The sequence below is a fragment of the Phallusia mammillata genome, chromosome 8, assembly GCF_965637545.1.
Source record: "Phallusia mammillata chromosome 8, kaPhaMamm4.hap1.1, whole genome shotgun sequence".
NCBI classification, from domain to species: domain Eukaryota; kingdom Metazoa; phylum Chordata; class Ascidiacea; order Phlebobranchia; family Ascidiidae; genus Phallusia; species Phallusia mammillata.
The window spans coordinates 8,010,952-8,035,740 of NC_137259.1; the positions used below are offsets into that span (position 1 = coordinate 8,010,952).

At 36.7% G+C, this 24,789-nt stretch overlaps 3 protein-coding genes across 3 annotated transcripts; 1 reads left to right on the forward strand and 2 right to left on the reverse strand.

Annotated features, from left to right (window-relative positions):
* Positions 1 to 2,656: 2,656 nt before the first annotated feature.
* LOC145204371 (uncharacterized) lies at positions 2,657 to 15,719 on the reverse strand. Its single transcript, XM_080076886.1, has 12 exons — positions 15,535 to 15,719; positions 15,221 to 15,331; positions 14,811 to 14,877; positions 14,358 to 14,456; positions 13,943 to 14,039; positions 12,388 to 12,469; positions 12,009 to 12,148; positions 11,111 to 11,264; positions 7,782 to 7,954; positions 6,928 to 7,031; positions 5,141 to 5,399; positions 2,657 to 4,560 (listed from the first exon to the last, which is right to left on the reverse strand). The coding sequence occupies exons 1-12, from the start codon at positions 15,548 to 15,550 to the stop codon at positions 3,817 to 3,819; spliced, it is 2,046 nt and encodes a 681-aa protein (XP_079933012.1). The 5' UTR covers positions 15,551 to 15,719; the 3' UTR covers positions 2,657 to 3,816.
* Positions 15,720 to 17,827: 2,108 nt separating this feature from the next.
* Positions 17,828 to 20,828, reverse strand: LOC145204372 (inhibitor of growth protein 5-like). Its single transcript, XM_080076887.1, has 6 exons — positions 20,606 to 20,828; positions 20,137 to 20,285; positions 19,888 to 20,001; positions 19,659 to 19,733; positions 19,124 to 19,519; positions 17,828 to 18,452 (listed from the first exon to the last, which is right to left on the reverse strand). Exons 1-6 carry the CDS (start codon positions 20,754 to 20,756, stop codon positions 18,210 to 18,212), a joined length of 1,128 nt encoding a protein of 375 aa, XP_079933013.1. The 5' UTR covers positions 20,757 to 20,828; the 3' UTR covers positions 17,828 to 18,209.
* A 1,071-nt stretch (positions 20,829 to 21,899) lies between these two features.
* On the forward strand, positions 21,900 to 24,751 carry LOC145204719 (NXPE family member 3-like). Its single transcript, XM_080077311.1, has 3 exons — positions 21,900 to 22,336; positions 23,045 to 23,308; positions 23,398 to 24,751. The coding sequence occupies exons 1-3, from the start codon at positions 21,900 to 21,902 to the stop codon at positions 24,419 to 24,421; spliced, it is 1,725 nt and encodes a 574-aa protein (XP_079933437.1). The 3' UTR covers positions 24,422 to 24,751.
* Positions 24,752 to 24,789: the final 38 nt, after the last annotated feature.

Below are 24,789 nucleotides of genomic sequence, written 5' to 3' on the forward strand. Positions count from 1 at the left end.
TACTACCATACCCGGCTTTTGTTAGTGCAGAATATTTTCATTCAAAATATTTAGGCTTCACACATGGCAGACAGTCAAGAGAAGATTTTGTCCTAAAATAACCTAGTTTTCGAGTCGTGTGCGCGCTGGAAGCACAAGTACTACGGCTTTCTCGGATTTTATGTCAAGTACCATGCGTCGTTTTAAATTAAAATTGCCTCGAAACTGTTCTAGCCTTCTCAAAGTTTGATGCTCCGATCCTTATTTTCTTACGAGCTGCAAGACTCAAGGCAATCCCAAATTGGTGCCCAAGATAATGTTTTCGTAGAAATTGTATCAAGTTTGTCGTAGCCTTTTCAGCATACCTTCACTTCTAGAAGAGCAATATCCGTTTCCTAACGTTCTTTGAAATGCCTTTTCACACGAAAATACTGGCTTTAATGTAAATGTTGTGCACAATAATATGATGGCTGTTATAATGATATTTTTTTATGTGTGTGTTAAAAACGCCCTTGCAAAAACAATAGCCCTAACAGTGATTATAAAGTTGGTTGTTATGGAACAATCAAATGTACCTAACTATACTGATAGGAATAATCTTTTTTACACCCGCAATGCCAGCACGGCTTTTAGATTGTAAACTGTATCTACGCGCCACGGTAATTGTCAGGGACCGGTGTCAGTTATCGTGACAAGAATGTCTTTTTCGTACTGTATGTACGGGTTTAAGTAGTTGCAAAAGATAGCCAAGCCTGGTGACTGCTTCAGGGCCCATAAAAGTCTACCGTAACAATCAACGTTCATAATTAAGAATGTACACATTTGCATGATTTTTTAGATGATTAACAATGTTGCCGAGAGCCGCATATAACATTTTAGTTGTCTTTTTGTCTTTTTCGACACAGATAAAGCCTATCTAGATGCGACTATAGTGCGCGAGATTCGGGGAGAAAACGTCAAGAACGCCGGCACATTTTTTTTTCTGTACAGGATACTAACCCGATCCATACATGCAACTTTATTTTACCTATAGTCGCCAATATTTAACTAGTCGTTTAACCCTTTATTTAATGTAATAAGTTTTCATTCCATTTAAGTTCTGGTGAAAAAATGTCGAGTTTCTTTTCAACGAAGGTTTTGTTGTAATGTAAAAAGAGACGTATCCTCGCAAGTTAAAATATATCACAACCTTTTTTCGAGACTGAAGCTTGAGTTCTTTCTTGTCTTACTATCGAAAGATCCAAACAATTCGCCCCTATTGCTGCTTGTACTTCTATGCCGTGTCGTTCATCTGCATCATCCACATAACGTGTTGTCTTTAACTTGTTTCATCTGTTCATGCATAACTCGTGAAATGCGAAGAAAAGCAATGTAAATACCATTTCAAAACTAAATGTTCTCACTTTATGCGGTACTGTCTGGTATAAACACAATATTTTTGTATTCCGCGTTCCATAAGCCAAATGTTTAACAGTATCACGAGGAAAAGCTATCTGTACGTTTATACGTGCCATTTCTCATTTCAACTGTCCATGCCATGCAAGCTGGTAGCATTTCCTGGTGGCACTGTAAAAGATGTTGGAACCTACCAAGCTCTTCAATCCAAATAATACATATAAGTCCAACTACCATTCCGCTAAAATAAACTGTATTGCTCACGTACTACGCGGCCTATAGAGCATGTCGACCAAAGGTTATATGGTTAGTGTTAGAATTGACGAATAAGTCAAGCCTCAGGTTTTGGCACACAACTTCAATACTTGCGGCTTTAATCTATACATGAGTCTGCCCTACGTTCAAATTATTGCATGGGACCGCTACAATACTCGAAAAAAAGAGCGAAAATATTACAGCGTTAGTGCGGACTAACCCCTTTACCTCATTCTTCCTAATCAGGAATTGAACAGTAGGTTCTATCAGTCAAATAATTTTTCAGCATTTTGTTGGATCGCTTAGTGTTTATTGAATCCTTGACACTTTCTGACCATGACTTTGAATATTCAGCCATCAAGTTGTAATTTGTATCTAAATTAGTCTAACTTCGCAAACTTTCTGCAACTATATTATCACTGTCATTTAATAGCCATCATGTTTTTTAGTAATTTTTTTCAGAATTGCTTGACGTCTGTTTCATTTCGTTTTCAGCAATATGGAACCGGGCACAATGAACAGGCAATGGCCTTCGTGGTAAAATAGGCCAAATCAAACATAACCTAATGTTGTCGCTTAAATATGAAGAGATAAAGCACGAAAAAAAAAACAAATACGTACTTGTACAAAACCTTTTCAAGACGCTGTCAAACAAATGCTGAAGCGTTGCTGAATACTAAACTCTCACAAGGCTAAAGTCGTTTGTTAAGCAATTTGTCATCTGGCTGAATACACTCGTGATTATGTTGGATGGCGACTCAAACGCTATTTACCAAAACTAAATTTAGGTCGACTAGCAACTTTTGCTTTCAAAAACTCCTGCTTCCTGAAGCTGTTTAACAATACAGACTTGTTGGCATAAACACAGCACTGGTCAGATGATCTCTTAGCCCTGACATAATCGTGTTTTCCGCTTGGGTTTACTTGATCAGTTAACCACATGCGTTGGTACGCAGTACAAAGTTACAATAGATGGGATTGAGAAAATATTAAACCATGGCCCTTCTAATGTTCATCACAGCATAAGTACATGCAAAATTTTATTCGCACAACATTGGACCATACACATTATTACGTCACAACGGCTTCTGGTAAAGTGCACAGATGAAATATTATTGCATTGTTTCCTAACAAAGAAAAACTCGCAGCAGAATGGAAAAGAACAATCAGAAAAAAGTTAAGTTGGTTAAACAAAAGTCTCGGGCGCTTAAAGAACTTTATTGCACCAAACGTCAAATTTTTTTCAGGTATTTTTTGATCAAATGTTTGATTTTGAAATTCAGCAAAAAGTAGTTTGGTTGATGCCAAAATATCTAGGTTAACAGGTGATCAATATTACAACACAATTTAGCAGCGGATGTTTTCCTTTGATCAAAGATAAACAAAGCAGATATATTTTTCTTCATCACTTTAAACATTACGGTTAGGTTAAACAGGAAAGATTAATGGTTAAATATTCGTTTGGGTCGGTGAAACCGTTTTTAATTGCATAGGTTTTTACAATAAAGCCAAACTACTTGGAATGTCGATTTTATCAGCACTTTAACATGTGCGATATGGGCCAATAACAAGTTAGGTCTTCGGTCTGCGCTACTTAAAACAATAAAAAAGCTTCAAAAACGCTCACAGTAACAAATCGCACCTTTTAAGAATTAGCGAAAGATCGCCACCTTGTGGCCGCGCTAAATACATTATAAATGCCACTAGGGGCAGGAGAGGGCGACGTCGGCATAGAAATCATGGGAAGGCACAATCACTACTTCGTCTAAGCAGGAAGCATAATTTAAATTAATGCACAAAAAGGGAAATAAATCTCAGAACTAATTTAAACCAATACACAGATAAAACACAATGCTCGAGTACAATAACATTTTGGTTCGTTTTGCGGATTGAAACATGACAAGTGCCTGAATGTAATACTAACACAACCACTAATTGTTGGTCCACATGGCAAAGTTTGTGCACTCAAGTGTACAGAAGAATGGTCGCACAAGTGTATTCGGTGCCGAGTTTTTAAAACAAAATTGACTGACAAGATTTTGTGTATTAGAAACTTCGATCGGACTGCTGCTGTTTGAGGTGTGGTGTATGGTGGTTAGGGTTAGTAGCAATCTAATAGTAGGATAAAAATACATCTAGGATATTGCAATTTGTTCAACCTTAAAGTAAGAGCAGCAAAACATAAGTTCAGGCAGGACTGTAAATGTGACCATAGCCATGAAACGACATAGACTTTTTATAGCATTTCCCATCCCCACCCTTGCTCTCCGACGCACGTGGGTCACAGTTAATGACGTCATTGCTGTTGACGTCACTTTTTTTCAAAATCGACTTGTCCTGTTGAGAACTTTCTAAATGCGTAAGAGCATCCGTGCTTCGGCAATTATGTCCAGGTTCTGAATTTGTATCAGAAATGACGGTTGGCTTATCTATGCCGTCACCAACGCCGTTTGCAGCGTGAAACGTCGCCCCCTCGTGGCCGTTGGCGTGCTTGCAGAAGCTGTGACTGCCATGGCGGCGTTTTCGGTAAAAGTACGAACCGTCCTGATAAACCATGGACGACTGAGGAAGGGCCCGAGCAAGTTCAACGAAAGTGTCGCCCGACAACGCAGACCGCGTCGCAAACTCACGACGCCGGCGCCTGGCGTCAGTGGACCGATGTTTTGGCCTTACTTGTGGCCACGGTTGCTGCGGAACCAATAGACAGCGTTGGGCCCTTGTTGCCATGGTTTCACATCTTACTGTTGTTACAGCAGGGTATGGGTTTGAAAAAAGTGCGTTGGAAGAATTGTTGCAGTTACGCTTCAGTGACGTTGTTGCGACGTCATCACTCTGTTGCTGCGGGCCACCTGAAGTGATGTCGAAGACGTATGTTGATTGACAGGTTGGAGGCGGGTGTTGGGTTAGATTGGTTCCACAACAGCAAGGCTTCTGTATCAGGAAAAGAAGAATTTAGGTCATCTAAAGTTGGCACTAGTTTCGATAAAGAGGTCAGAGATGAGAAAGCGAAACCAAGCGGTAAAACAAGGCCTGAACAATAGTTTCCCAGCTTTTACAGTAACCGGCCTATTTTTCAATCTTGAAAAAATATCTTGAAAATAAGATCAATTTGACGAAGAAAGTTCTTGTTGATTAAAACGATTTTGACAGTGGAGTATTAAACTTTGCACAAAATCTTGAATAAAACCGTTGCCTAGAATTTGCAAGGCTAACGATCGTGAAACCACCTTTAGGACCCGAGTATGAGAGCTGTGAAGACTTATTTCAAAGTCCAAAGTCGATACCGTTTAACTGTTTAGCAAATTAAGATACACCAACCAACGCTACACACTCCACTTTACACTGTTATTTTATGCAAGGTTAAAGTGGTGGTATAAAGACTGTGAAGAATGGTGCAAAAAGGACACCGTTTCAAATTTGAGATACATACATGCTTATCGAATTGAGATACAGACATGATTTAAACACAAGGTTTAACTACCTTAGGAACTACCTGATGTAAATGACCTACCTGAATTGATTGAATTACCCCAGTGGGCGATATCCGTGTAACCCCCTCTTCCGAATTCACCAGATTTACGTCATCTTCATCGAAACCGCTTGAAGATTCGTTACCGTCGCTCTCGGACGCCCCCTCGTGTTGCCGGGGTAATTGACTACCGTTGGGTGGCGCTAGTTCAGCGGGGGTGCGAAACACTCCCACACGTCGTGTCATCGTACGTTGCGGCGATGCATGGCGCATTTTTTGAAATTCGGTGCCATCTTCGTTGCTATGGAAACATATTTGTGGTCTAGTATATGGATTTTACCGATAATTTTTTGAGAAAATTTAGCACTGTATTTTTGTTATTTACAATTTTACAAGATTTAGCTATTTTTACAATTTTTTCACTAAATTAAATCGCAATTATTCAAAGGGTTTTCTCGAATATTTGTTTACACAGCTGTTTTATGGTTGATTATACTTTTACGACAGACACTGTTAAAACTTTTGTATCACATTTGTGTTCAATTTTTATTTAACGCCACTATTCAATATTCATCAGACAAAATGACAAGTCAGCAATTTCCGACTGGCATGACTCAGCAATGTATGACTCGCGAGAGCAATGTTGGGTTGCAACCACAAAACAATGGGAAGTTACTGCCCACCACTGCCATCGATGTAGTAGCAATACGAACAACAAATTAATTGGTTTGCGTGAAATTTTGTTTTGTCGCAAAATAGTGGTACAAATTAGTGATGCACCGAACCCGCCTAAAAACCTAAAAAACCCTTTCTTATGGATGTTTTCAACTGAACTGTGTTATTGATGCGAGTGAACTTAATTTTGACAAACTGAAATCACTTTTACCATGCTTAAGCTTTACTAAACTTGTAATATTTTGAAGAAAACGTGGCTCGAATTTATAGATACAACAAATAGTTAATTTATAGTGTTTCGTAATGGCGAAAATGAAATTTAAGGCCTCAATTCCGTGCAACAAAAAACGTTCGGTTTCAGCCGAAATTTAAAAAAATTTCGGGCCGAAACAGAAACATTGGAAAACAGTGTATTCGGCCGAAATGTTTTGGCCAACCGAAACTTCGGTGCATCACTAGTAAAAGTACCATAGAGTTGTATTCTCAGTTGTCTGTTGTGCAAAAATCGCCCATATAAGGTTGTAGCGTAACGGTTTTGTATTTTTTGCACAAAAAACTACGCTTGCGTTTTACTATTGGCAAAGAACTCAAATAGTTTTACTTCAGCGGTTTTTGCGAAACGCATTCCTCCTCTGTGCTTTACTTAAGGAAGAAGCAACAACCGTATGTTTGTGATTGACGTTAATGTATTTGTATTGTGGGGGCATTTGAAGCAATTTTGAACATGGACTATCTATTTGACTTATCTTATTTCTATGTAAGTGTACTGCAAATGACAGGTAAGTGTCCATCTTATCTGTTTAAAATTTTCAGAGACAAAGCGATGTTAGCAAAATAATACCGCTATTTCAGCTATGAGATGCAAGTGGAACATAAACGTGCGCAAAAAATGCAAGAGTCGTGTTGAAAAGTATTCTACAACTATTTCAGTAAGAAAACGTGCAAGAGAGATAAAAAGTACAATTATAGACAAACTGTGAGTGCCAAGTATAAAGGTCGTTGACGTCATAACATACTTTATAACGTCACAGTTGCCAAAGGCGTCTTCGTGATTTAGCATCAAATACTGAACATTTCAAAGAGATGAAGTCGCTATAATAGGCAACATTTTATACGTTTAAAGCTAGTGCAAAAATAGCCTAAGTTCAACCAACCTGACTATTTCTTCCAATTCAAACGACTCCAGTTGTCCTGTGGCAAGTAATGACGTTTTCGTAATGTGGGCAGCTGATGTTAAAATGTTGCTTGTGGGTGGAACCTGAAAACAGAACGCCTGAACATTTTAGTGACACGAAATTATCTTTGGTAAGGTCAGGTTTCTGAAATATCTTGTCAGAGTCATCCTAACAAATACTCAAATACTGAAAATTTGAACTATTATAATACCAATGAGATAAATGTGTTAAATTACTTGTCAAAGTGTCGCAATAAATTTAATCTTTTTCTATTGGTGAGCTAAAATTAACAGGGTAAAATCAAGAGAAAAGTACAAACCAATGATAAAGGAACCGACGTTGCCCACATACATAGGCAAGGCACATTTTATCTGTATTTGAGAATGTTTATCTTAAGCTCATACAAATTGACACTTGTACGACGGAAGTTGGAAGGCTTATGCGTGTCGGATGTAGATTGTTTATGTATTGCCCATTTAGTGCAATTTCAAATTCAACATTTTAACTAGCAATTTTACAAGCCGTGCAGTATACGAAAAAAATACAATCGTACTGCCATACCAACAAAGTGTACAATCTTTTAACGCATACTTCACAACAGCACGAGAACAAGGTGAGCTTAAATCAAGCTTGTGGGAATTTCTGTAAAACCGCAATTGAAAACTGCTATTCACGGCGTAGAGAGTATTGAGAAAGCTATTCTTCACCCAAACAGCCAATACTGCAGGTAATTAAACGTCAGTGCATCAACACGCAACAAATACAAAACACACTACCGCTAATGAACTTCCATTGCAGTAGACGGATAGGCCTTGTCTAGCAATCACGCTTACCTTTTCAACCTGTCTAGCTTCTTCCTGGAAGTCGGGATCACGTGGTGTTGCGTCATCGGTCACGACTGACAGCACACGCTCCAGAGAGCTTTCTCGAATTGGGGTAAAGACGCCATCGTCATCTTGTTGTGGATTGGACAGTTTCGGGTCGGTGGCAGTGTTAGCCTTGGGAGCTGAAAATAGTATTTGTTTTTAAGCGCAAATGCCACAGTAATTTGATTTGCACGTGCCCAAGCGGTGTTTGTTGAAGGCTAAGAGAAACAACTTTACAGGATGCAAGTCTATAGTTCGGATTTCCTGTTTGTTTTTGTTACATTTCACAAAACAACATCTCCGACATGATATGAGTGAACAACGACACTAAACCCGTAAAACCTCTTGTCTGGGAATTATGGCAAAGTAAACTCATTTATTTCTGCTTTTTTAGTATATTTAGATACAAATACATAACAATGGCAAAAACAACGTTGCCTTTAAATTAATACGTAGCGTTTGAAGAAACTAGCATCCAAAACAGTTTATGAATCTATTTTTCTTTCACCACAAAAGCAAACACATGCACAGACGAGATCTTACTATTGCTCAAACCATTGGAGTCTTCCAAAAATCAACATAAAACCACGACATTTCACACCAAAACGCATTGAGAAACAAAAATACACGCCTCTTTAATGTGTGAACTGGCAGCGCAAGGTGTTACGTCATAAAGGTCTGTAATCGGCGGTGTGACGTCATATATCGGAATCGAGCGGTCTTTACAGGAAAATGAATATTGGCAATGAATTTCCAACGACAATTAGGTCGGAACAAACACAAGTCTGTGACGTCACAATGCGAGACTGTTCGTGTCAGTTGTGGAACGTGCCCATTGTCTTGGATGTTCAATTTGCGAATGTCGGCCAGTTATGCAGTCATGTCGCGTTTTAAATGAGCGAGAAAAGCGCCAAGTCACTAAACTTATTTCTTATTTTGGAATATTTTGCACTTATTTATTATTTTGCACGCAACAAGGTGTGTAATTAACTTGCTAGAAATAGTAAATAAATGCCTCACACTGTAGATCTGCCAACAACTGCGCTTAATTAACAATTCATTTTTATTAACATACGCGTTGTAAGTCTCATTTAAATGTGGACGTTTTTTCAAAAAAACAACGAAAGTCTGTGTTGTATACTGCTATAGACACTCACGTTCTTCTAATTCTATGCAAAACGAACAAATGGGTATTTTGAGATATCCCCAATGCACATTCACACCTTACACAGTTATTAAAATGAATAATTCAGTTCAAAAGCAAGGGCCACTTTTGTGATGTTTTGCCCGAATGATTTTGTAATGCCAAATGTGCGCAACAAACAATCCCACCAACAACCTCTAACACAGTCAATGAGCCTATGCAACATACTTAAATGACTTTGAGTTGAAAATGCAAGTTGTCTAATTTTTTTCCTGAAACGCGACTTCGTGATAACACGACTAATTGCCACCAAATTTTACAGTTGTCTGGGCACATCAAGTATACTTTATGGACACACAAGCATGTTTTAAAATTTTGAAAACATGACGGAAAACAACAGCAACATCCGTTTTAGACCGCGACTAAACTAATGAAAGCGTGCTATTCCAAAATATATTACATTGTTTAGTTTAGCTGAAAAGGTAAATATTGGATGGAAACTTAACCATGCTGTAAAAATAAAAAAATAAAAACATTTTGTTATTTTATTTGTTAAGCAGATATATATGACCTGCTTCGGCCGCCAGCAATATGGGATAACAGTCTTTAGAAAAAAAACCTAACAATTAAAGCTTTTCGCTTACTCTCAATTAGATACAATTTTAAAGCGTGACAAGTAAAGAAACGTATGATAGTCAACTACAGGGCATGAAAGGAAATGAGAGGAATTGGACTTACAAACGTGTAAGACTTATCGTGACAACCTGCCTGTGCAGCTTAGTATAGCGAAAATCTCCAATTTAAAGTTTTGCAGTTTTGGGCGTCAGAATATGGGCCAACAAAACATATTTTAGGTCGTTTTATTTAATTTTATTGCAAAACAATGTGCCCCATTTTAGAACCATTGTACCACAGATAATTTGTGTGGGGCATATGGTTAAACATACGGGCATTTATCAAAAATCGTACAATGCTTTACTATTTAAAAGATCACGAAAACTCTAGAAGATCCCATTTTGACAAATACAGCCGTTTTAAACTAACGGGGGCTTGTGGAGGTAATTTTTTTAATGTAAATGCACACGCAAAACTGCGCAACAAAACTCTAATTAGTCAAAAAAATGAGGCAACAAATGAGCGATACGCAAACATTTAACAGCGTGGTTGCAAGAATAGAAGTATAACTAAAATCCTATATCAACTTGTCTACATATGCACACAAAACTGCTGGGAAGATTACGTGTGAAATGTATGCTTATAGCAACGAGATAAAATTGAACACAAGACCGGTGTGAAAGACAGGCAAAACGTTTGGCATTAGCGTGGTGCCCAAACAAAGTATATGACCAGATTATAAACTAAAAAAGCTAAGTGTCTTAGTAGCGCTATGACCTCTATACTAGAATATCCAAACCCTATTAATGCCTACGCTACAGTACATTACCAACTACATTAATTGGTTGTTATTAAACAACTACTAATAGCACATACCTAATGGCTGTGCTTTAGCCAAATGACGGGCTAGGGTGCATTTAACCGACCATACAACAACAAACTCATTTAACCTAACCAAAACATAGACGTATATCGAACCTAAATAACATAATCACGTTAGTTAGTGCTCAGCAATCAGCCTCAAAGCTGAGTGTAATAAGGTAAACCGCGTTAAACTGATGATTTCGGCGAAAAAAAAAACCTTCAGAGCATAAACCTAAGTTACCGCGATGCTTTTACCCGCGCCTTGGGTTTGAGTTCGCAGAAATCGTTCAACCGATTTTATTTTTTAGGAGCTAAGTTACAACCACTTTCACCGCAAAATAGCTTGTGTTGTTCTGTTGTCCACCTTTAGTTCAGAAGCAGTTTGGGCAAGGGGCAAAAGAATCAGTTTTATTGTAGATCATTGTAAAGTTTAATGATGAAAATAACGGCCCAAATAGACGTAAAAAGCAACAACAAGCTTTAATATTCAAACGTTTTGGTAAATGCTCATGCCATCATCAGTAATATGATGGGCCATGTCAGTTACACCCGTTTATAACCACTTGAGTCGCATAAAAGATCATCGACGTAAAAACATCTAGTAATTCTTTGCATTTTATCACAAAACGCCGGCGTCTCAAGTATGACGTAATAATCTAGTGACGTCACTGACCTTCAGCTGGAGCATCTTCTTCTTTGAGATTGGGCAGCAGGAGTTCGAAGGAGGACTGACGGGACTTGGAGAATTTTTTTCGCAGTTTGTTCAATCTCGGCACCGTTCCGCGTTTTAACGAAGCTGCAGTCGTGTTTAAGTGACCCTGAACGACCTAAGTAACCCAAAGAGTATGTGTTTGCTAGATTGAGCAGAACAACTTAAGGAACAACTGTTTAGCCAAAAATGGATGCTTTCATTAACAAATAGAAAAAAAGTAAAAATGCAAAAATAGTGTTTGCGTCTGTTTGATCCTAGTGCTATATGTTGACTGAAATCCGTACATACGTTCTTTTTTTTTCTAGTTGTAAAGGCTTGTTTAAGTTGGCTTGTGCCCAATGACCGGTAAATCACTGGTAATTGTCCAGAAAAGTAACTTTCTTGATACATAAGTCATGGGATTTTTTTTGGTACAAGCTGACCCTTTTGGGGAACTTTCTAAAACCACTACTCCTTAAGCCGCTTGCACACTTGATTGAACACTAACTGCGCCGTTAGAAAATAGTTGTGTTCTGATATCAAGCAGGTTTGAAGTATTTTATCAAAACATGCCAATAAAATTTGGAAAATGTTGTTGTGAAAATATCACAAATTTGTCAGTGACTTATTACTCTGTGACTAAAGCAATTATTTTTCACCGAAATCACCTTTGCAGTTTTAGAAAGGCAATCAAAACAGTTATGAGTGACAAATGTTTATGAATAAATGTAAACTTGTTTTAAGAAAAATACACCCACTCCTGTTAAATTCTCTTAATTTAGTAAATTTTTGCTGCACTTTTTTATTTAAAATCCTCAATAACATTTAAAAGTATAAAAATTTTCATTGAGTTGAAACTACTTCAAAAAGTTCAACTTACTTTGTTATTTAAATTGTTTCCTTGGTTATTGTTACCATCTTCTGATGACTGTTGACCTGTTCGATATGCCAACCATTCCTGTGCTTTGTGGATGCTTTCTGTAATATCCACAGTATTCTGTAGATTTGCAGATGGAATTTCTGGAAGAAATAGAACAAACATAATACATCAACATTACACCATAAATTTAACATGTGAAGGTGTGAAGAACTGTAGAAAACATACAAATATTTCCACATCGTTTTACTCATAAATTTTTCAAACAATTCTACATATGGAGGCATTATTTTGTGAATTTATTAAATACATATTAGTTAGGCAATTGTTTTGCTTGCAGAAACCAAGTAATACAGTCAACAACTTTGTAGTCTTGCTGTACCTTCAGGTTTTTCAGGGGACCTTGCTTCAACCACAGTATCCTCAGTTCCAGCAAAGGAAGGATAATTGAAGCGTGATAAAATCTAAAAGTTGGGTATTGAAAATGTTTTTGGTAAACAAATTTAAATTGTTCGTTTATAGCTGTTGTCATGAGTTCTTTTAACTTATTAGTTAACAATCTGGGTTGTATATGTCCAGTTACATTTTTTATCTGAGCAACCAGTATTTTGTGACATACGCAACAAAAAGAAATGATTCATGTTTTGTACTGATGTATCATACTTTGAAACTATAACTAATTTATTTTGGTTCATTAGTGACATTTTATTACAAATCATTTTTAGCACTTTTTGTACTGATCAGTTAAAATCACCAAACCTTAAAACTAAATCACTGGCAAAGACATTACTTTTTAACTTTAGTTAAAGTCAAGTGAAACCATATCATATTAAAGAACATATTTGCATTTTGTTTGATTGGTTTTTACTGGGTGGTCAAAACAAAAATATGTTTTAAATGTTTCAGCATGTTGAGATGAATGTTTTAATTTACAAAAGAACAAACCACGAGCAAAGCATTTCTTTTCAGAGTATCTGTTTATATGCCTACTGCATAATGTGATGTGTAAATTGCAATAAAAAACACACAATGGGGTGGAATGTGCTGATGGTAAACTGGTCTAGGTCACAGCCAAGTTGCCAAGCAACACAGCCCTTCAACAATAAACAAACACTTAGTGGTAGACTGCAGATCATGTATAATTGCATTTAAATTGGTCTGTATTGGACAAATTCTTTATTCTGCACCAATTTAGATGTCTTTTTTCCCCTTAGTTTACTGCATCAAAGTAAGATAGGTTATAGGTTGCAAAACTGTTCATAGTCTGTCACAAATTTGACAATTTGGGCAGCTTTATATGGGTGCTTTAAATTGAAAAACCACATGTCTGGTTATGCAAATAAATGGAATATTTGCTAATAGGGCCAGGCAAACACCTAAATGTGTACAGAAATGTCACCATCCCAGTCCAGCAAAATGAGATAAGGTTGTTTGCCTTACAGGCTTAACCTTATATTACTAAAATTGTAAATCACATATACCAAAAACATGTTTTTTTTTGTTAAATGTAATTGCACATTAAATCCCGACAATTGCAGTACAGTATAGCGTTAATATATATATATCTAATTGATATGTCATAAAACAAAAGTAAACAACTTCATGATACTCAATATGTGATCACAAAACCTTATCAAACTGTTAGTCTACAAAAGTTTGATTCTCATAACTTCTGTTTGCAACAATGTTGTAAAACACCTTTATGTTTTACAAAAAGCTTTAAATGAGTTAGGTAAAAAAAATCTACCAGTAAAATAAATTAAAAAATGCTCACATTATATTAAAATTTGAGAATAAAACAATGCTACTTTTGTTGGAAGTGCAATGAAACTTTTATTTATACTACAAACCTCCTATCCCTCTGAGTTACATGAATTAAACCAAGGTCTTCAAAGCACTATACACAAAACGAAAACCACTGACAAACAGTTACTTACATCTATTCTGTTTCTTTCAACATCTTGAGTGGCAAAACCAAGGTTAAGAAGAATTTCCGAAGCATCACATTCTCGGGCATTTATTAGGTCAGTCACACTACAACAAATGTAAAGTACATTTAAATTTCAAAACATCTGCAAACAAATATTAAAAATTGTTTGACAGTAAATGCTCTAAGCATCACATTTTTTGTGTATAAGTAAATAAGGGTCAGTATGAAATGTTGTATGTACATATATATCTTATTTATTAAAAAAGATACATTGACAACACGTTTTTGTAGCAAGGTTCAGGTTTTAGACAAAGCAACAGGAAATGTCACAATTATGAACAATTTTCCCCTTATTGTAGTTACACCAGCCATTCAGAAATTTTGCAAAGGCAACAAAATATTACAACTCATAAATTTCAGACCTGTCTATTGATGAATATGTGTGGCTTGTTGTGATAGACTCAAATGATGTGTAACGTTCCCTGCATATGATCAGCTTGTTTCCAACACCCCTTCCCTTCCTGTACATTTAAATGGTATTTTAATGTTAGGTAATGTTATATTGCCTAATGTAGTCTAGTCATCGTTTACGGTTCAGAGTGTTTTTTTTTGAATCACCATCAGGAGAAGTATGGAACATTTAATTACCCAAGTAACTGTGTAGTAGCCTAATAATTTTCAAATCCCGACCAACTCCGCCAATATGGTTGCTTTCGATTGAATACTTACAAAACAATTAAATAAAGGCAAAGTATAGAGTGCTTCCGAAAGTTTGCCTTAAACAAGCATTTTTTTAATATTGTTTCAGCAGTGAGAAACATCCACAAAAACTAAATCAACATATTAAAATTATGATAGTCAAAAAACACAATTACTTGTCAAGAATGTTGTCATCACGTAATCGTTCTTCTTTTCTTGTTAGGCCAAAGTCAAATGAGTTAGCTACAAAAGAACCAGCCATTTACTATCAACTTATAATGAGCAAAAAACATCAGGTCACATAGACTGAGAACCTGTTGTATGTTCCCCTATCAAAGTCTTAAGTGACTTGGTCATGCTATTACATCTATATATGTTTGCATCGCAATTAGTTAACATAAACATCCCCTTTTTTCTGCAACATCAGTCCTGGCCAATATTTTAATGGCCAGCATTGACTCAAAGACAAGTTTTCAACAGAACCAGTGGGGAAGTAAGCAATAAGAATGCCATCATCCACATGATAGCATAATTTCAGACAAGTACGTTTCTGGGAAAAAATCAGGAACACAAAATGCTGGTATACCTTCTGCTCCTAAATACAAGTCATCTGGATCTTCACTGAGTGATGTTGCCAAGGATGATGTACAGCTTGTGCTGTCATCATGTATTAAGTCATCTTCAAAAATAATTTTATCTGCACAACAGCATCAAGTATAGACAGTTAAGAACAATATAAAACAAAAATACATAATGCAAACATATTTATTTTGTTTCATTTATATTTTATGGGTCTTAAAATATATTTGCTGTTTCGTGTGTTATATAGGAGATTGAAAAAGAAGTTATTGTATCAAATTTTCTTTTTTACAGCAAACCAATGAATAAACAATTTATTACCATGTGATGATTCCATTCAATCTGGCTTAATATTATCTGCTTCCCATTATTAAATCTATGTATCTTGATAGGATTGCAAAGGTATGCAGTTTTCGAGTGGCAACAAACCCTCAATTCAGATCATCAAAGTTGGAACACTGTCAATGTAGTCTACTAATTTCTTTGAAACAAAACACATGTTAAATGCAAAAATTACTGTGGGTAGTTGAATTGAAATTGTAACAATGCAAATCAACGAAAGCATAACAATAAAAATACTGAAATCATACACAGCAGTTGGGGAGTGATCACCAGTCACCGGATTGTTAAGTTTAATCCATGAATGAGGTTGGAAATCAAATATGATTTTAGGAACAGGGAAAAATGACATGATGAACTAATCTTTTCTTTTGCACTGTAACTTTCAAACAAAAACAATGGGCACACAAGTGGCGATCATTAAAATAAACCTGTGATGTTGCCTTCAAATCTTAAAGGTTATGCACAGCTGAATTACACTAAGATTTGTATGAAATTGTGCTGAAAACAAAACCAAAAATATTTTGGCTAAAATAAGTCAAAACATACAAGTTTTGCCGAAACAAATCCCACCACAGACCACACTGGTCCGGTCCGACTGCATCAAAAAAATGTTAACATTAACTTGGCCTAAGTCCCCTTAACCTAATAAAACATCCCTGACACCAAGATTACGAAATAAATTCTTTAGATTAACTGTTACATTTAAAACAAACTAATTTCGGCAACTCCGCTGTGCAAATGCTGTTTGGCTTGGCTTAAATGCGAACACTGAACAGCAACTGTTGTGAATTGTGATCACAAAACGCTTTTTTTCAAGAACTTCGGCAAGGCTCTGTTTTCGTTACGGTTCAACGCTTTATAAGTCAGCTGAGTAATAAAGGCCATATTTGAATGACATACGACAATCAACAATTGCCACCAAAACTCTAATTTAAGGGTAAATCTCCTCCAAAACTGCATAGTTTATTGAGCTTAACAATCGTAGTATTTTGTTGAAAATATTTCGTTAAGGAGGCTTTGATACAGATATCCAATCGTTGGTTTTTGGTGGAGCAAGTTAACGACGTCGTAAATAATAAAGAAACGACAAAATTTGTTTTTGGCTTGTGCTTTATGTCCCACTACTTCCTTTCTAAACGCAAAACAGAATTGAAACAATTTTTGGTGGAATACACGAGGGTGGGATGCATGGGCGTCCGCAGCGGGGGCAAGAGGGGGCACGTGCCCCCCCCTCCCTGGAAAAAAGAAAAACGCAAACGGTCGGAGAATACGCAACTTGAAACAAAACACAATAAACATTCACACAGTGTTATACAAAAACTATTCCTGGAGCGTAAATTGAAGACGCCGTAGGTCTCCACCCCTTTATTACAAGTGTAACTGTAACAGAACAGAACAAGGTTTTACAACAAATTAAATGAATGGAACATTATTACTTAACAATAGTTCGGTAACAAGCATATTATTACGTCATTGATGGATGTGTCAAACAGGCATTATGTGATATCTTCACTGCATTTGTTGTTACATCTGATAAGGTTCGTCAATGTAAGTCCTACTTCCGTTAAAAAGCATTTGCCAAACTACCACATACTTCAGTGATGTTTAATATTGTGTTTATTGTATTATTTTGCTACTTTGGGATTGGCAAGAATGAGTAGCACAGTCAGATGATTTTTGTTCTGAAATACCGTTTATCGAACGGCGATGTGACGATAGTTTTGCCCTCCCCTGTATTTTTTCCTGCGGACGCCCATGGTGGGATGTAGCCAGTGGGTCGCACCAGAGCAAGGATCTTGCATATCAAAGTTCGACACTGAAATGCGCAATAAAATATGTTTTTACTGTTTCTCTAAATTTACAAAAATGTTATTGATTGCCCAATAGAGCATTTTGGTTTTCTTGTAATACAAATTTAGGCTAATCTAGTTATGACCAGTGTTCGCAAGAGGAGCAGACAATTTTTCGCCGAACAGTTAATCATTGTAAAAATAATTGTCTGGTTAGGAACACTATATACGGACTTGAAAAGTAATTTAAGCATAAACATTACTGCCAAGGTACTGGTGTATATAGAATACATCGTTTGGACGTTTCGACCTGCACTGGTGATGACAACAGAGATTGTCGAAACGTCTGAACGATGTATTCTTTTTACACCAGTACCTTGGCAGTAATGTTTCGGCTTAAATTGTCTGTTTATTCGTGATAAAAAGTATCAGCTATTGTATAAATGTTCCGGTCTTTAGTGCAAAATGTAACTTTCACCACACTTGTTGTTCAGTTTTATTTACAACTTTTAAACACGATTGCCAGAAGTGTTTTGTACCATGGTTTTCAATATGGCGCAAATATGAGATTGTTTTAGTCAGTAGCGCCATCAACGGATAAACACTTCATTTTGTTAGCATTTTAATGAATATACCTGAAATAAATGTATGTTTGAACCCAAAACTACAGTCATCTTTTCTTAAAAAAATGTTTTTAGTAATAACACCCTTTATACGCTAATTTGTATAAAATAACCTGTACGTGAATGAAAAAAATTCTCGTCTTTGCTTCCTAAGGAAAACAAAACAAAACTGCAATAAGAAAGAAAAAAATTGTTTCCGTCTGATGAAGACACAAATACAGCAATGAGAAACGAAATCAGTTCATCTGTGCTTAGCTTCTCGTTTTCTGTCTCTTAAGCAATCAGGGCAATACCATTTGCCCTTGGGGTTGTGTGTAAGACCAACACAAGAAAAGTGAAACCATTCAATGGGGCACTTTTTGTTGTCACAGCCAATCATTTGACCGAAAGAAACTTGTCCACAAAGACAATATGTTGGCTCATCAGGATCAATCGGCATTTCTTGAGGTGACGGAGACCTTGCTGAGTTGCGTTCAAGGTAGTGCTGAATGCAAATAAAATTTATTGGTCAAATGAAAATATGAAGTGAACATAATAGTTATGGTCAAAGTATACCAAATATAGGCCTACCATATTTCAATCCCCAAAAAGGGGACACTTTGTTAAAGAACGTGGAAAAATACTTTAAGGGCCCCCCAAAAATGAAAGCCTCAGAAATTAGACGGTATAGATTTGGATAAAGTTTAATGTTTATCACATCACAACACTACAATAAGATTGTATTCAAAAAATTTAATATTCATGTGCATTCTGAAAAAAAAAAAATAGCTGAAGATGTATATATTTGGTTGTTTTCAAAGGCATAATTGTCACATATATATGTATTTGGTCAATCAGAAATTCTTTAAAAAGGACATTTGGGCACTTTTTCTTGTCCTCGGAGGACAACTTGGTTTTTGTTTAAAAGGAGGACATGTCCTCCAAAAAGAGGACATATGGTAGGCCTACCAAATAAGTCTGCTGAACAGATTACCAAAATTAGAGGCATGCAACAAATATAAATATTTTATTATGCTGCATTTTATTAGTTATTGTTTGAAAAAACATGGTTACAGTACAATAAACACGCTAATTAGCTAGTTGCCTAATGTAATATTGTGCCACTAAGCTTTTTGTGTGCATGAAATACAATGGGTACACAAGCATTATACATACCTTAACAGACTTTCTTTTCTTTTTCTTTCCTTTTATTACTGCTTTGTTTCCTCCATTTGATGCAGAGGTGGACACAGGAGTGATAACACCTCTAGTTGATGATGTTGACGGCTTGGATGTTATTGGTTTACTGGAATTAGACAGTTTAGAGGCCACTGACATAGCTGGCGAAGTTACAGTGGATGTCACTGTGGATGTTGTGGAACTAGCAGCTGATGAAGATGTTTCTTTTTTCTCTGTTCTCTCTCCTCTCCTTGGGGTAACTTCCTCATCAACTGGACTGATAGGTGGCTCCAGTGAAAGTGACAGAAGTTGCTTGTTTGAAGCGGATGAATTACCATTGCTAAATAGTCCAGTGCGCAGAGGGTTGCTGTCCATGGCAAACAACTTCTCAGGCTAAATTTGGAAAACAACAGGCGATAACAACTAATCCTGTAATGTACTAACAGCATTACACAAATCTAAAACAATTAATTTATTTCGCCTAATTAGTTAAACACATGTCTAAACAAAATATGTTCTAAAGTTCATTTACCCTTTCCATGCTTTTGTCACTTCCATGGTGGTTTCTGCGCCTTCTGGTTCTTTTTGCACTTTTGCCATCAGATTTCTGAATGCAAACAAAATTAGGTTTTATATCCATTCAAATTTGGATTGGTCGTAAGTAAAGTCAAAACAAAAACGTTTATGCCAGTCTGTTGTCATAACAAGACAAGTTGTAATCAAAGCAAGTAAGACTGCTATTGATTATTTTGAAAACATACCTGAAATTCACGCTTTCCATTCAATTCATCCTTTAGGTCTGGGCGATATGCAACTTTAAACCTATATGCAGAATGTTCCACTTGTTTCTTTCGGCCATCAACTGTTTCAGATAACTGAAAATCAAATAAAATGTATCACTGTTTGGCACAAATATTTTCAAAGCTGTTAAGTCACAAATTAGCTACAACAAATTGTTTGATATAAAAGCATGTACGAATTGTTATTCACAAAATGTAATATAAATCTACCTGTTGAACGATGGCAATTTTTTCATCTCCAAGTTCCTGGCACTTTGCAAATAACCGTTGAATCTGAAGTAATGTACTTCTGCCCTTCAGAGAAATGTCCTTGTCTTTTGTAAAGCTAGCAGATAATGTCTCAATTTCCGTGATGACATCTAAAAAGTCAGTTACAACACTTTTACACTTATCAGTATAAAATTGTTTTAAATGTTTAGATTGTTTTTCAGGGTAAACTTCATTACCTTCTAACATGTATTATAAAGTTAACAGTACAAAAAGGAGAATTAAGCCAAATTTAAATAGTTTAATATTGTTTTAACCTAATTTTATTGATCATACACAATTTTGAGCTTGGTATGTTTTTTGACAACGGCTGTTAAAACATATTTACTAAAAACTAAATTTGGACAGAATAAGATTTGGAAAACAAATATAAATTTGTAAATATTATTTAACTGAATATCATATTCAGTACCTCTGCATGCCAAATCAATTTCCCGCAGTCTAGTTACACTTCTTTGGATGTCGAAAGGTAAGTTTTCAACGTAATTCACAAATTTCTCAGCATATTTTGAGGCAAGTTCTACTACCTCGTCACTTGCGTCAGCAAGAGATATGTTATCCATAAGATACCTGACAGTGTAGAAATTCGAACAGATACTAAAAACAATAATAAACGTTACAGTTTAGTTACTAACTTTAGTATAACACCAAAACAATGCCATTCTTAATCCATTTCTCGATTCTCGTTTGCAAGTTTTGCCACTTGATATGGGCGGCTGGGGCCTAGTCAACCGTGACCAAACGCGTTTCGTCATTCCTGTAGACATAGATAACATACACATGAATGAAAGCAATGGTTGACGTTTTTATTAAAATAAAGAGATCCTTAAAATGAATACAAGCAATTTATCAAAACTACAAAACAACGTCAAGCATCAGCCTCTTTTCCAAATAATACAAAGCGAAATAAACAGGGTTGTCAGGTTGGCCGGTTTCCGGCCAGAATAAATCTTTCTGACCTCAACCACTGATCTCTATGAACATAAATAGAGATCAGAGACCTTATCGCAGAGGCCTTGGTCGATAGTTTGACCGCCGTTCTTATATATCTGTTCATGCTAACATTCTTCTCAGCAGGATTCGCCACTTTTCGGTCCCGAAATTTTTGTTTTTTCGCTGCCGAGACAAGCGTCGTGTCTCGAACGAGATTGAAGTTTATTTCAAATAAAACAAACCTAATACACACAGTCTAAAAATCTTGTTGTACTCGTCGAGACCTGGGACCAGAGTCCCAATATCTCGCGATCCAAAAAAATGATGTGAGAAACTAAACATTGGTTCAAAACAAAATAGCACACGCGGCAACAGTGACTCTCTCTATGACTTACAAAAGTGTTTTTGTATCGGTCGTAACGACAGAACGAATTAATTTAAAAATATTTTGGTCGTGATACAATTCGCATTGAAAAAATAGATACGATAATTGATAATGAAGCTGAAATACGATTTCATCGGGGCTGATCATATGTACACACTGCTTCATCAACATGTCCGCATAAATAAGCGATTGTTTTTTGTTTGTTTTTTTAAAGTCAAATCAATGATTTTATAGTATCATCGTCAAATCAAAAATTTTGCTGGACAAACCACTGTTAAAAACTAAACCAATTTATCGATTGTTGTAGCATTGTGACGTTAAAATACAATTGTAACACTTCATTTGGTTCCATGACTACGTAAATATTTAAAACTGGCATTTAGTCAAGATGTTTAAACGATGGAATAGAAACAGGAAGTTGTTTGTTTTGTTTACAATTATTTGTGCTGGAGCATTAGTCAGTGTATTGTTCCACTTCAAATATCTGTATACTGCTTTAATCTTCCTACAATCCATTAAGATTAGACCAGTGCAAATATCTTCAGGAAAATATTTGAAAACAAATGGACATCATAATTTTGGAACCAACAATTGGAGATCATACTATCCAGAGGTAGCAGAATATTTGTCAAATATAGAGAAAGGGAATATCCAGTGGCCAATTGCTGTTTTGGAAACAACTTCACCAAAGTTTTCATTTGTGGAAATTATACCACCACCTAAAAATACAACTTACAAAGTCGGCGATGTTTTACAAGCGATTATCCACGCCAAGAACGGATACGACATCGCTAAAACTTACGGAAGCGATTATTTCCACGTACGGTAGGTGAATGAGCGGTAGAGCTACTAATACTGAGCATAGGCTTTGGCCCGGTCTGAGACCTTCTGGTAGGTGGCGCAACAGAGCATGGGCGTTTATGGTGCTGACTCAGCAATTATTCTTACCATAAACCCAAATTGCTGTAACAGCACCATAAACGCCTATGCTCCGTTGCGCCACCTACCAGAAGTTCTCAGACCGGGCCAAAGGGTAGAGCTACTAACACCATATACTATGCTAACACCACACGTTTCGCCTGATCCAAAAGTGCTTAATTTTCGGAAGGTGGCGTAAAGAGCTGAATTATTTATTTAGCGGCTATAAATGGGTTGGGAAATATTTACATAAAACTTTTACATTACTAAGCATTTTTTGAGATTACCGTTTTGAAAATTCCAAAGCCTATGCTCAGTGTTAGTAGTTCTGCCTGAATGAGCATCCAAATTTAGGTCATAAACTGTTTTTTGTTTTAACCCAGTGTTTTCCAACCTTTTGGCGCCTTCGATTGTTCTTGTCTCAGCAAAACCGTTTTAGGACGTTTCAGAAAGCTCGTATATACTATATGTCGGCTATGTGAAGGCCACAATTAAACGCAACTGCGAAACACTGCTTTAATTAGCTTAAAACAAGCTCTGGGTTATTAGATGGCTTGCTGTAATGCACAGTGTGGCCATATCTTGCAAAGTAAAACAAAAAACGTTTCATTGCAGATTGATTGGGATTGGTCGTGACGGAAAACCCAACGGCGATGCTTTGTCGCCTGAAGTAAAAGACCATGGTAACGGGTCATACACCATTGTAGCTCCGTTGCTATGGAAGGGGAAAACGCGTTTAACAGTGGAACTTGTTCATTCAAGCGAAGCAATCGCAACTTTAATTAACAGCACCAGTGGTTTTGTTGGACCTGGCATCATCTTTTATGGAACCTACTCAAAAGGCGATGCAAAGGAGTGTAATGTTGGACTAGAAATTAGGTCAGTTTTTTTCCGAACTACTTTTGAATTACGGATCAGTTGTTCACTAATGTTAGTGATAATTCTTGTAATATGTAACATTTTTTCAGAGACCAAGCCAATCCTCCATGTAATTTTTCAAGACCAAAGTTAGGCATTACTTGGTATTGCTACCGTCCAAAAAACAAAAAATGTACTGATCTTGAGTGGATAGGACTTCGTGAGGTGGAAGAAGAAAGTATCAAACTGGGTAAACGACCCCTATTCACGACCAATGTCACTTGGAAAGTTAGTATAAAAGGATCTGGCTCAACGTTTGGAGTATCTGCGACGGATTTCTTGAATAAAATGCTTCACTACCAGCCACCATGCAACCATTTATCAGGTGTAAGAGAAGAAGCTAATGAAACAAGATTTGGAAAAATTTCTGGGATGTACATGGATGGTCGTTGGGTATCGTTTCAGTGCCAAAACATCGAAACTAAATACTTAGTACGAGCATCGAAATGTTTACAAAACAAAATTATTTACATTATAGGCGATTCGACATTGCGTCAGTGGTATATGCTTCTTGCAAAAGTACTGGAATTTAAAAGAGAACATGGCGATGGACGAATTTGGCAGCGTCCCCGTCACGGGCGTAAAGCAGCTTCCAATGTAACCGTTCACTATTTTGGACATGGTTCACCACTACATGGCGCTGGACCTCCCTTAAGTCGTCCTTATGTTGTTGATACTTTGTCTACCATCCACCCACGTGGCACAGGCAAAGGAGTTTACATTGTTTTAAACCTTGCTTTACACTTTTGCCTAGTGGACACAGTGGTGTACATTAGGCGGCTTACAGCAATTCGACGTTCTGTTAGAAATCTTCTAAAGAGGCGCCCTGACGTCGTTGTCATCATACGGGGCTGTATACGTCACAAAAACTCGAAAATTGCTGTGCCAAGCGAGTGGTTCAGCTTTCAACTGTGTAAGATTCTTCGAGGGATCTTTAGTGAACTTCCCAACGTAGGGTTCATTGACACTTGGTCCATGACTAGCGCCCATCCACCCTGGGACATGCACCCGAGTAACCCCGCGGTGGAGGAACATTTTGCATTGTTTATGTCATATATTTGCCCTATAGCGTGATTTGATGCTAAATTTCTTAAGGTTTAGTCGGTACCTGCATACAGGTGCCATACAGGAAGGAACCCTTTAGTTTTTTTCTTTTAATGTTCTGCTTATTTTGTCAGGTTTTCAGTGCACATGTTCTTAGCAATGAACATTAAAAGTCAGGTCGTGCACCTGGGCAAAAACTTGGAAAAAAGATATTGCTCTCTGAAGTGACAAACATGGTTGAAATATTCTACCAGAATTTAAGACTGACTTAAATCTTACAGCATTTTTTACATTTTGATTTTTTGTAAAATGGGATATTAAAGCAAATGCAGGTGGGCACTACGAAATCCTTCATCTATGCTTCTGCTGGCTAACTGTCATAACAAATTGCTTCTATA